Raw genomic sequence first — 12,292 nt, 5'->3', positions numbered from 1 at the left:
CTCTCTCTCTCTCTCTCTCTCCTCTCTCTCTCTCTCTCTCTCCCCCTCTCTCTCTCTCTCTCTCTCCCCCTCTCTTTCTCTCTCTCTCTCTCTCTCTCTCTCTCTCTCTCTCTCTCTCTCTCCCCTCTCTTTCTCTCTCTCTCTCTCTCTCTCTCTCTCTCTCTCTCTCTCTCTCTCTCTCTCTCTCTCTCTCTCTCTCTCTCTCACACACACACACACACACACACACACACACACTAGCTAAAATTTTCAAAATAATGGAAGAAAAGATTATTTCACATACACTGAAAGAGGCAAAATATAACTGAATTCTTGGAACTGAGTTGTTTGAAAAAGGACAGAAAATCTAAATCTGGAATTGAGTAGTTCAAGATCTTTTGTGAGGTTATTTCAGCTATTGGTGGGTTTTGCTGAGGTGTGTGTTTTCTTAGCCAATACAGTCAAGTTATTTTGGGTGGCCATAATTGTAAGTTAGACAGGTGGTTTGTGTGCGAAACATTTAATTTACTGACTCTGCTGTCTGTTGACTTTGGATGAGGTTAGAAACAATTCTATACAAGTTTCATAAAATGATGAGCTACAAGACTGCTCCGTATACTTAGCAAACAGAGGTGTGCATTAATGGGACCAGTTGGGCTTCAGCAATAAGTACACTATAGAAAAAAGAATTACTTATCATTCTCATTAGGTCAAACGTTCCACAAATGTACTCTTCAACAACAGTTTGTCATTCATGGAATGACTTCCATGTATAAGGAACCTATGCTAGGTGCTGACAGAGATACAAAGATATATATTCAAGGAACCTACAATCAAGTACCTCATAATATACTTGAATTTAATTTTAATTAACCTAGCAGCTATATTTTTGGTTTGATCCTTTGCTTTTTTTTTTCCCCTTTGTGTGCCTTTTCCTATTAGCATTTTCCCAGTGACTTTCAACCAAAGCTGTTGTTTTATGTAATTTTGAAATTATAGAAGGGAATGATCCTGAAAAAAGAAAATTGTTTCCATTTTTTTTTTAGAGCAAAATATGTTTTTATGTGAGGCTTCAGACCTGAACTACAATTTGAGCGAGCTGATCATCCGTATTCACAATCTGCTATTTACTGATATGTACCAGTTGCCATAGCAATTGTTATCTGTCATGAAAATGGCCAAAGTGAGTGGATTGATATAAATTAGTCATTTGGGCATATAGACTCAGCCTGCAATTCATGAGGCTTTGTGGAAGGTTAAAGGTCATTGATCCTACCCTCATGGGTCCTCTGACTTCCTTATTCTTACAACCCCATTGTTTTTAGGAGAGATGTCTGATAGTGACCAATGTGTTGGCAAATATATTATAAACATAAACTTTGGAAGAACTCTTTAGAAGGACCTAGCCCCTGGGATTTCTTGCTATTATTTTTCTTTCACTCGTTTGCTCCTCAAGTCTACTAGGGGCTCATTTTCCTTCCACCCTACTTCCAGATTTTGATAGGCTAGCCTTCAGACAGCAAGCACAATTATTAGTCTGATGCTTAAAGTCTTTCCAACTTGGAACTTGTTTGACTTTGAACTTCTCTGGCATTATCTCACTAGCATGACAACATTACTTCAAAATTTCAGTGGATCAGGGATTCTGCTGGTGTGAGTCCTCCCTCCCGTGACCTAGATCACAACTCATTTGTGCCTTGTCATACTACGTGACACTTGTCTGTGTCTTCCTCCAGTGGGAGTCTCCCCAGTAGCTGTTTAGTTTGTTATCACTGCTCTAGATGTTCCCACTTACTGATGACATTGTGTTGGGTGCATGAAACCACAGCACATTACAGAATCTCCTAAATTAAATTCATGGTCACTCAAAAGTTTGACCTAATGATCACCAAGAAAAGACTACGTGGATGGAAGATACCTGTATAAAGTCAGATGGGCAATCAGCCCGTAGCACTGACCCTTTAGTGAATATAATCTGGAACAGGGATTCCATGTGGACGGTATCAGTAGGATAAAGATTGAAATAAGATATTTAAATCCTATTTAACTAAGATTAAATAGGATAAAGAGAGAAGGTTGGGTTGCATTTGGGAAATTGCACAGTGCATTCATTGACCTCAAGCTACCCTATGAAACAAAGATCCTTCTTTATAGCACCAGTATCATAGCAATATAATAAATGGCTATGAATTATGGAATCTCCAAAGAGGAGCTTCAGGTCACTCCAAAAGCAATCACTCGTGGTAGAGGTAAATAGGCGATGGCATATTACCAATCAAGAGTTGGGGAGCAGAAATGGGTGTTAAAAATAACCTTGTTAATTTGTTGAAATTGGCTCTTGCCTACTCCTCTTTCTCATTGGACAGAGAAAAGGTCATTCAGTATCCATTTAAAGAGTATCTCTGATTTATTTATTCTCCTTAAGTTCAAAATAGTGAATCCATTAAAAAGTACTTGGAAGAAATGTGGCCATTTAAAATGTTACCTCTAATGATTTGCTTATGATTTTAAGAAACAGAGAAAGGCAACCAAAAGCAGTGACTGCCACACACCAGAGAGATGTATATTTGTGCTTGATTTTCACATTGTAGTCAATAGTTTTTAATGGCCTTAAATGAATCTTCACCCTTGGCCTGGATAGCCAGTCCATTTGTAAATAAGTAGGCCTATTTTTAAGCAAATACATGGAGGATAAAATGAGATAGCATATGTAAAGCGCTTGGCAAACATTAAAGCCCACATAAGTGCTAGCTATTGTAAATTGCGAGTGTTATATTGCTAGGTTTTCATTCAGAAAAAAGTCCGGAGTGGTTCATTTTTTTATGTTTTCTTTTCACAAGGTACATTTTTATTGGGAGAAAAAACAGAAAATTTACATAAGTTGGCTCTTAATAATTGTGTCAAATTTAAACATGTAGTTATACCATTATGGTGCACAGAAATGAGAGAGCAAAAATGCCTTACTAGAGATTTGGAGAATATTCAGCTATAAATTGTATTATATCCAAATAACTGGCTTCGTTCAGTCATCAGACATCTAATAAGTGCCTACTAGGTGCTGAAACAGATGGAGATTTATTTAAGGAATTGTTCCTACCACAATGGAGCTTAGAGTCTAATAAGGAATGACTCACAAATCCTTATAATTCAAAATAATACTTACGTGGTGAGAGGTACAGATGAATCTGAGGGAGAATGCATTACTAATTATTCAAGCAAAGAATAGTTTATGGAAAAGGTGACTTTAAAAAATCGGTAAGAATTTAACTAGTAAGGGGAAGGTTGTAGATTATAGAGGACATCATGGGCAATATGTGGACAACGTAAGCTAATGCACAGGAGTGAGAAAAGACATTGTTTGAAGGATAATAGATTTAGAACTGGAAAAGGATCTGTGAGATTATTTAACCCTACTTCTTCATTGAGGAAACTGAGGTCCAGAGAAAAAAGTGACTTGGCCAAGGTTTCACTGTTAGTAGGCAGAACATATAAGATGGAAGGGACCTGTACACAGAGCAAGAAGTCATCCAGTTTGGTTGATTGATTGAATAGGGGAAGGCTTTGAAAAATAATCTAATTAGCAACAGATTTGTAGAGGCCTTAAATGTCAGGGTAGAGAATTTGAACTTTATTCAGGAGGCAATTGGGAACCACTAAAAAGTAATGAACAGAGAAATATGATGTGACCAGATGTATGCATAAGGAAGACTAGTTTGGAAGAAGGATTGGAGATTGGCAAAAATAAGTATAAGAAAACTTGTAGGTTCAGCAAGTAGTAATGATGTAAATTAGGGTAATAACAAAGGAAACTAAAAGGAGGGGACAAGATAGCAAAAGACTGTGAACATCAGTACCTAGCAGATGATTGGATAGAGAAGTAGAGGATTGGGAAGTCAAAACTGATACAAAGATTGAAACATGGGAAGTGAGGGGAATGGATTGTGAGTCTGCTGACAGCAATAGTGACATTAAAAAAAGGAATGAGTTGAAGGAAGAAGATGATATGTTCTATTTTAGACATGTTGAATCTAATGTTGGTGAAAGGGTTTGAGACAATCATTGTGGATGATAAGCTAGGCTAGGGAGTTACTGAGTGTAGACTAGGGTAGCTGAGCAACAGGAAGCTACCGGCTGAGATTATGTACCCTAAATCTAGTGAAATGAATTCAGATTCCTGACTTGCACCTGGAGAACTTCCTAGGAACAAGAACAGGTTGAAAAGTAGATGCATGAGACAGTAATTCTTTAGGAATGGGAGCGGGGGGAGTTCAGGGTGGCAAGAACTTCTAGGGTAGTAGGTAGTGAGAAGCTACAGTGGTAGGGGCCATAAGGTCAGAACAGCAAATAAAATAAATTCATAGGGAGAAGGGCTATAAGAGAAGAGGGAGTACTCAAGAAACAAGAGACCACAAAGAAGGTAAATAACAGTATTATTGTGAATAAAGGAGTGACAAAAAGAATGGGCATCTATATTCATTAGAAAAGGTACAGTAGTGAGACTCAGTAATACCAAAAAAAAAAAAAAAATCTAACATAGGACACCAACCAGAAGTCATAACTTGATGTTAATAGTATGGGGAGAAAAGAAAAAATAACCAGAGAATCTTGCCAAGCTATTTAAATTTTTAGCTAGCACGTAAATCAGTTGTTCAATGTTTTCTTTGTTACGTTTTTTCCTCTATATTTTTGTTCGATTTTAAATCCATGCTAATATGTAAAAGCAAAAAATCACTTTTTAGCTAACAAGGTCAGGAAAATAGAAAGGGATGGGAATCTGGATCATATAAAATTTTTCTAAAAGGGACTTTTCTTTATGTCATCCTGAAGCTGGTGAAACTTTATATCAAGAGTTTTAAAAACACTTTATACACACCCTCCCAATATTATATACATGCAGCTATGGATGCTGGGTATTTTGCCTACCTGTAGTTGTGATTTTTCACAGTTCAGCTGGCTTAAGCCTTAACAGGGACAAGTTTCCTTTTGTGTTTACAAGAAAGTCACATTCTTCCTAGATGAGTTAGTGTTCTTATTGTCCATTCATGCTCAAGGACAAAACTAAAAGGTCTAAAAACTGGAAAGACAGGAAAGGAAATTTGAAGTTATAACTGATCGAATTGTTCAATAGCATGACAAGAAAGTGAACAGCACAGGAGAAAGAAAGGGTCCAGGAGAAGACATAAAGATTACAAAGCAATTCTGGCCATCTTGTCATTGTCTGTGTCCTGAATTTGAGGGGGGTCCTGGTAGATTGGGGGACATTTTCCAACTATAGTTAGGGATTAAATACTACATGACATTTTAATCCTGATTTATAGACTACATATACAGAAATTCAGGCAGCCAGCCAATGAGTGAGAGTTTGTTAATAAATTACTAGAGGAAAATGTTTAGGGATGTATATACTGATGGTCATTTTTCATTTCCTTATTTGCACTGCAGTTAGGAGCCATGTACCAAAATTTTTTTTTAAATACTATGGTAACATTATTTGTTACTTTCACATATATTGCATTGTCCATTTCCTTCTAAAAATAAGTCTGTCCATTATGTCTTTTGCTCTCCACTTTTTCAAATCTGTTGTGAAATGACTACTTTTTAAAATATTGTGCTCCTATTTTGATTTCCTATATTTATCTGGAAGTTTCAAAAACAATATATCAGTGAATTTTCCTCTTTTTTAGTGTTGATTGTATTTAGTAATATATCCTTACTCATGTTATTCTAGTTGAAATGTTGGTGATCACATGAATAATGATTACCTATTTTCTTTCCTGCTAAAGTATATGATTAAAGTGATTGTGCCTTCAAAGATGCTAATGTGTCTTGTACATATTGTTTGCTCATTAAATATTTGTTCCTAGGATGCTTTGAAAAAATGCTTTACAACCACTCTTATTACATGACTTCTGATATACTGCTGGTTAAATCAAGTACCCTGAAACCTAACATCTGGGTACAATAAAGACTGATATAATGGCTCCCCTAAAATGTGACCTGGGTGTTCGTTCTAGCCTCCATTACTAGAATTATTCAGGGATTCCACTTTGCATAAGACTTTCCATGATCTTTAAGCCACCAGAGCCCCAGTAATAAAAATCAGGTCAGGATAACGTAATAACATCTCCAAATAGCTAGATAGATGGACAGAATTGCCATAGTGTTCCCAATCATTAATATTAATGTTTGCCAGAGCTTAGAGCTTTAAGAGTGATTTGTAACTCTATGAATTTTATTGCTTCTGCTGTCAGGAATCAATTTCAGTTCTTAATGGCAATGTAACCTCAGCCAAGGAGACTTTTTTGGGGTTTTGATTTTATTTAATTTCACTTAAAGTTTCTCTCACAAGATTGTTCCTTTTTAGACAAAGTGGGAACTGTCTCAGAAATAAAAATGAAAAGAGAGCTGAATGTGTGGCTAATATTTAAGGTCAAAATGTCACATTTCCATATGAAATACTTTTCACAAGTCTGCCTTGGTTTATTTAAGTTCTAAGTTCACTTACATTTCTAAATACCTTAATTTTCATTAGACTACAAACTAATGCTTTTACTAAATGAAATGAAGTCCAAGGAGGGAAATATGGAAATTTGAAGTTACACAAACCATAGTTGTTGAAAAGGTTTTCCATTTGGACTCATTTAATTAGATTTATCAAAAAGCTTTTCATTAGTGTGGCAATTTTTAAATAGTAAAGGAGAGTTCAAATTCTAAATAAATAGAAGACAAAAGAGTTCATGAATGACATCCCTCAAAAATCATTTGTTTAAAGCTTAATCCATGCACATATTGCTGCAAATTCTCCCATCAATTACCCAAAGGCAATTTCTATTGAGCTTTATTCCAAGGTAAAATTTAGGCCCAGCAATTGTCTTATTTTAGAGCAGTTTGAATTCCAAACTTCATATAAGATTAATCAGGCATATGGATGTGATATTTATTAGGAAACAAAAAAATGGAAATGGTTTAAATTTAACTGTCTCTAATATGTTTTATTCAGTAAGCCTGCCACTCATCCACGGTAGTAATTGTTCCATGGATGGTGTGATCACCGAGCTGTCTGAGGTAGAAGAGACTGCATCTGTAAGCAGCTGTTTTGCATCTGAAGATACAACTACTGAAGACTCAGGAGTCATGAGCTCTCCATCAGACATCATTTCTCTGGATTCACAAAATGACAGTGTGAAATCCAAAGATAAGTGGGCCTTAGATCAGGAAGATGCTTCTGACACGTATGTGACCTGTGCTGCAGAACGTGGTCCCCCAAGGAGTGCTTCACGTGAGAGTGATGACTCTGGGATTACGTATCTGAGGTGAGTCATACTTCCATGATAGCTGAAAAATGGATGTCACCTGAACATCTGAGATCATGTTCTCTAGACACTAATGTCTTATTAATGGCATAAGGAACTAAAAATGTCAAGTTGCTTTCAAAGAAAGTGGTTAGGAAAGTCAGTGTCCTATATTACTTACTCATGCAATTGACATTCCATTAATTCCTGAACACTTTTCAGAGGAAACATGGGAGAACATCTAGGAATCTTTTCATCCATATTTACCTTAGGTATCTATACAGCTCTTAGAGCATAAGGAGGTTCTTGGGACCAACTTTGTGCTTCATAAGAGAGCATAAAGAGTTTTCAGTCCAGATCTATGAGGTCCCTGGAAGGAAATTTTGCAGACACAGCCTGACTTAGTGGAAAAATAACTGTTCTTGGAGTCAGGATTATTCTCATCTGTCATGACCGTGTTACTCTGGGCAAGTCATTTAATCTCACAATTCAGTTGCAGGCAATTCTCTCAAAACTATAAGTTTCAGAGGATTTACCAATCTGCCTTGATAGAGAGAGGAACAATTAGTGCTTACAAATTGGAGATGTGTAGTTAGATTGTTGTTGCTGCTCAGTTGTTTCAGTCATATCTGATTCTAAATAACCCCATTTGGGGGTTTCTTGGCAAAATTACTGGAGTGCTTTGCCATTTCCTTCTCCACTTCATTTTACAGATGAGGAAACTGAGGCAAAAATGATTTAGTAACTTGCCTAGGGTCACACAGCTAGCAAGTGTCCAAGGCCAGATTTGAACTTGTCTTCCTGACTCTAGGACTGGCTCACTATCCACTGCACCACCTAGCTGTCCATGTATTGTGTATACACACACACAGAGTTATAGTTTATAGTTCTATACCTACATTTATACACATGCTATATTCATATATAGTATAGATGTATACATATACATTATAAATGCATGTAATGTACACACACATATATATACACACACTAGTGTGTATGAATATCTCCATACATATGTATACATATATATGCATACTGTGTATATATGTGTGTGTGTGTGTGTACATACATGCATGCATTATATATTTGTGTGGAAGAAGATATGGATGTGGGAGTGAAAGGGGTGGAGAGAGAGGGAGGGAAGAGAGACAGAGACAGAGAGATGTTAGCTAAGGTGAGGCAAGATGAGATAAGACTGGCCTATGAAGGTTGTATCCACAAAAGCAGAGTAAAGGTATTTAATCAGTTACTAATGCTTGTTAAGCACCTATTTTGTGCCAGACATTGGGCTAGATTCTGGTAACACAAAACCCAACAGGAAACAAACTTTACTGTCAAGGAACTTACACCCTATAGGGAGAGTCATCATGAATACATAGAAGTTTATACAGAAGCATTCTCTCATCCCATTTTTAACTAGAACACAAAGTAGCTTTCCCCAGTAATGCACAGTAATTTCCACAGTGCTCCCCAGAAATAGTGTCTTTATGTTGGGCTCATGCATATAGATAATCATATATCTGAAACTAGTCAAACACACTTAAGGTCCCTTACTAAAAGGTAAGCATGCTGGTGTTTTCATAGATCTGGAGTTGGAAGGAACTTTAGAGAGGTCATCTAGCCAAACCCACTCATTTTGTAGGTGATGAAACTGAGGCACAGGGAAATTAAATGAGTCACCCAGTGTCACACAGTTAATATGTTTCAGAGGTGAGATTTGAACCCAGGTCCATCTGAGTCCAGAAAAAATCCTGCAGAATATATGGTTAATATCAACTCAGGTAGATTGCCACACGTCAAGGAGGACATTATCGTCTAATCTTGGCCATGAAATTCATTGAGACTGCAGTATTCAAGGCGGTTAGCTATGGATTTCCATTCATCACTCTAAGTGACTTGCCAGCAGGAGCGTGACAGAACAGGAATTAGAACTCCCTAGCCACGATTTTTCAGACTCTGCCAAAATTTTGTGAAAGGCGATCACTTAGAGAAAGTGTGCCATCAGAGAGGGAATATTCATGAGCAGGGAAGACAGTGCAATGGGATATTGTATTCACCTCATCAATACTTCTTTCAAGAAACCTGCAGATTACTAAACAGGTTTAGGTTATAAAGAATTTATCACTTGAAAAGTAGTAGGCATCACACTTAGAAAATGAGATGAGATGCTAAACTTTGCTCTTCAGGAATGTCACAGACTGTCCCATTTCCACTTTTCTTCACTTCTTACACTTACATACCAACCTGCTTATATTTTGTGTCACATTTAAAACCCATGTGGTTATATACATATCTGTTGATACTTCTGCTAATGAAAAGAAAATGTCACAGTGGCAGGCTTTGCTGTCAGAAACTTTGGCAATTCTAGGAAGCATAACATAGGGGTTGTCACTTTGGAACTTTGGCATCAATAAAATTGGACTAGCCTGAAAAGCCAGGGTCAGGAATGTAGCAAAATGGAAGTCGAGGACTGGTAGGTATTGAAGGTCAAGTGAGCCAGAAATCAAGTCCGTTGAGGTCACCTGAAGAGGAACACAGAATGAGCATGGGCCTAGAGAGCCAGAGATTGAATCAGAAAAATTGGTTTAGACAAAGATCAGCAGACAAGGGAGTTGGGAAGCAAAAATTTGAGACCCAGGAAGACTAACTCTCTGAGCAACCAAGAGTGGTCACTCCATAAAGGTTTGTTAATTGCTCTGCTTCCATGGTGTCTCTCATATCTGTCCCTTTCTTACACCATCCTAGTTCAGACCACAGAATTTCTGAGCGTTCTGTGGAAAGTATTTCACTTCCTATCTTCTAATAAATATCTTCACTTCTAATTAGTCTTTCTCATTCATCTCTTCCTTCTGTAATCCTCAAAAACATTCAGTGGTTCCCCAGTGCAAACTTATTAGCCCCTCCAGGGAATGACTTCCAGCTACCTTTCCTGTCTTATTTCTTACTACTTCCCTCACAAACTTCAAACAAATTGGGAAACTAACAGTTCTCCATACTTAATACTTTTATCTCTTAACTCCATTCAAGTCATCTCCCTACCCCAATGTTTGGAATACATCTTCTCACCCAAGACCACACTTTGAGAATCCCTGTCTTCCAGGTTCAAGTCATGTGCCACATCCTCTGATCTGATAGCAGTCAGTCCCCTCTCCTTCCGTTTTCGTGTGTGTGTGTGTGTGTGTGTGTGTGTGTGAGCACTCACACGTTGTATCCTCTCAGTAGTATGCCAACTCTTGAGGGTAGAGATGGTTTAGTTTTAGTCTTTTATCCCCAACCCATAGCGTAGAACTTTACATACAGCTCCCACTTAGTAAATATTGTTGATTAAGTTGAATTGAAAGAGTCCCAGACCACACAAGAGTTGGGAAACTTGAGCAGAAACCAAAAACTGAAATCATCCCCTAACTTGCTAGCTGATCTTAGAGTCATCTCACTTTGCTGGTGAATGAAGGGTTCTGAGGTTACCTTCTTCTTCCAATCGTCTAATTCAGTTTTTCCTTCATTTGACTCTTCTATACCCCTGCTCTTTGGAATTTAAAACTAGAAGACGTTAAGGATTAACTTGTATTTAATTGCTTTAAGTCATTTACTATCCTAACATGCCCCAGTCATTTTCCAACTTAAGTATTAACAGAAAGCAGCAGACAGCAGTGTCTCTGCCGTTGAATCATGTTATATGCCCAATGTGTCTTCATATAATATAAAGAGGAAGTGGTTGTTTTTTTTAATAGCATGTAACTTTGTGATTAAAGGTACTTCTTTCCTAGAGGATTCTTTAATCAATATGTCATTGAATAGGCAGTGTTCTTGTTGTAATCTGGAATGTTCAAGATGTGGACTGATAAATGTTGGACAAAGATTTAATTATGAAAAACATTTATGCTTCCTGACTTCCATAAAGCTGTTATTGTGATAGAATTATAGGGTGATATTCTCAAGAGCCCATTTGCTTCCAGGTGATGCTATCCCAGACTAATAGCTGTTGTGCATATATTTTCATATATTAACACAATCGATTAATCTTCTTTTTAATAAAAGAAAGGTTCAAAATGACTCTAGTTCCCCTTAAACTCACAAATTCCTACTTTTAGCTAAGGGCCTGTGTCCACAGTTAATAAATTATTTTCCCCTTTCCCTCTCCTTCTCTTATAACTTGAATTTTTTAGTCTTCTCCCCTTTTAATCTCCTCATACTCTTTCTTCCTTCCACATTTTCTCCACTCACCTCTTCCCTTTTGGCTCCCTTCTTGCTTTTTTCCTTTGTTTTTTCCATTCTACATTTCCCTCCACTTCATTGATAGTGAAATATTAGGAATTTCTGAGCTTCTATCTTCTAACAAATCACATTCCCATAAAAGATTCAATACATCAGTCATTCAGTCCTTCACAGGCCTGGGATGTCATTGAGGTGGGCATTCCTTCCACCACTTCAGGGTGCAGCTCACCCATAACTTTAGAAAATGAATTTTGTCGGTGATTGTGACTAAAGCTTTGTCACTTGGTAATGAGACTCTCCAAAACCATGAACTTTGGTGAAGTGGATAGAGTGCTGGCCCTGGAGTCAGGAAGGCCTGACTTCGTACATTTAATATGTCTGTGACCTTGGAAAAGTCATTTAACCTCTGTCTGTCCCAGTTTCCCCATCTGTAAAATGAGGATGATAATGGCACCTACCTCACCTTGGTTATTGTCAGGATAAAAATGAAATATTTTTAAAGTACTTTGCAATCCTTAAAGTGCCATATAAATACTTGCTATTAGTTGTACATAGTAGATTTACAGTTTCATATGAAATCTTATGTTTTATTGTACTATGTTATAGAAATGTTTGTTTTATTCCATAAATTAAAGATAAAATAAAATAGCTAAGCGCTTGCTATTATGACTAACTAGAAAGAGGTGGAGACTACAGACCCACACATGGCTCCAGAGAACAAGTACGTCGCAGTAAGAAATTATTATAGTATGTCAGTTTTTCTTTTCATATTGCGCAGGAGTTCAGTATAATTGGAAATTTCT

The 12,292-nt window shown here is 37.1% G+C and overlaps 1 protein-coding gene across 15 annotated transcripts in view; it reads left to right on the top strand.

Annotated features, from left to right (window-relative positions):
* Positions 1-12,292, top strand: part of COBL (cordon-bleu WH2 repeat protein) — a 346,611-nt gene that overhangs the window by 286,635 nt on the left and 47,684 nt on the right. For all 15 annotated transcript variants that reach the window (XM_072598182.1, XM_072598180.1, XM_072598174.1 and 12 more), the window contains one exon: positions 6,980-7,292. In XM_072598182.1, coding sequence (XP_072454283.1) covers positions 6,980-7,292 — 313 coding nt within the window. The remainder of the gene's footprint in view (positions 1-6,979; positions 7,293-12,292) is intronic.

The sequence above is a fragment of the Notamacropus eugenii genome, chromosome 3 (assembly GCF_028372415.1).
Source record: "Notamacropus eugenii isolate mMacEug1 chromosome 3, mMacEug1.pri_v2, whole genome shotgun sequence".
NCBI classification, from domain to species: Eukaryota; Metazoa; Chordata; class Mammalia; order Diprotodontia; family Macropodidae; genus Notamacropus; species Notamacropus eugenii.
This window is presented reverse-complemented; position numbering and strand designations above follow the sequence as displayed.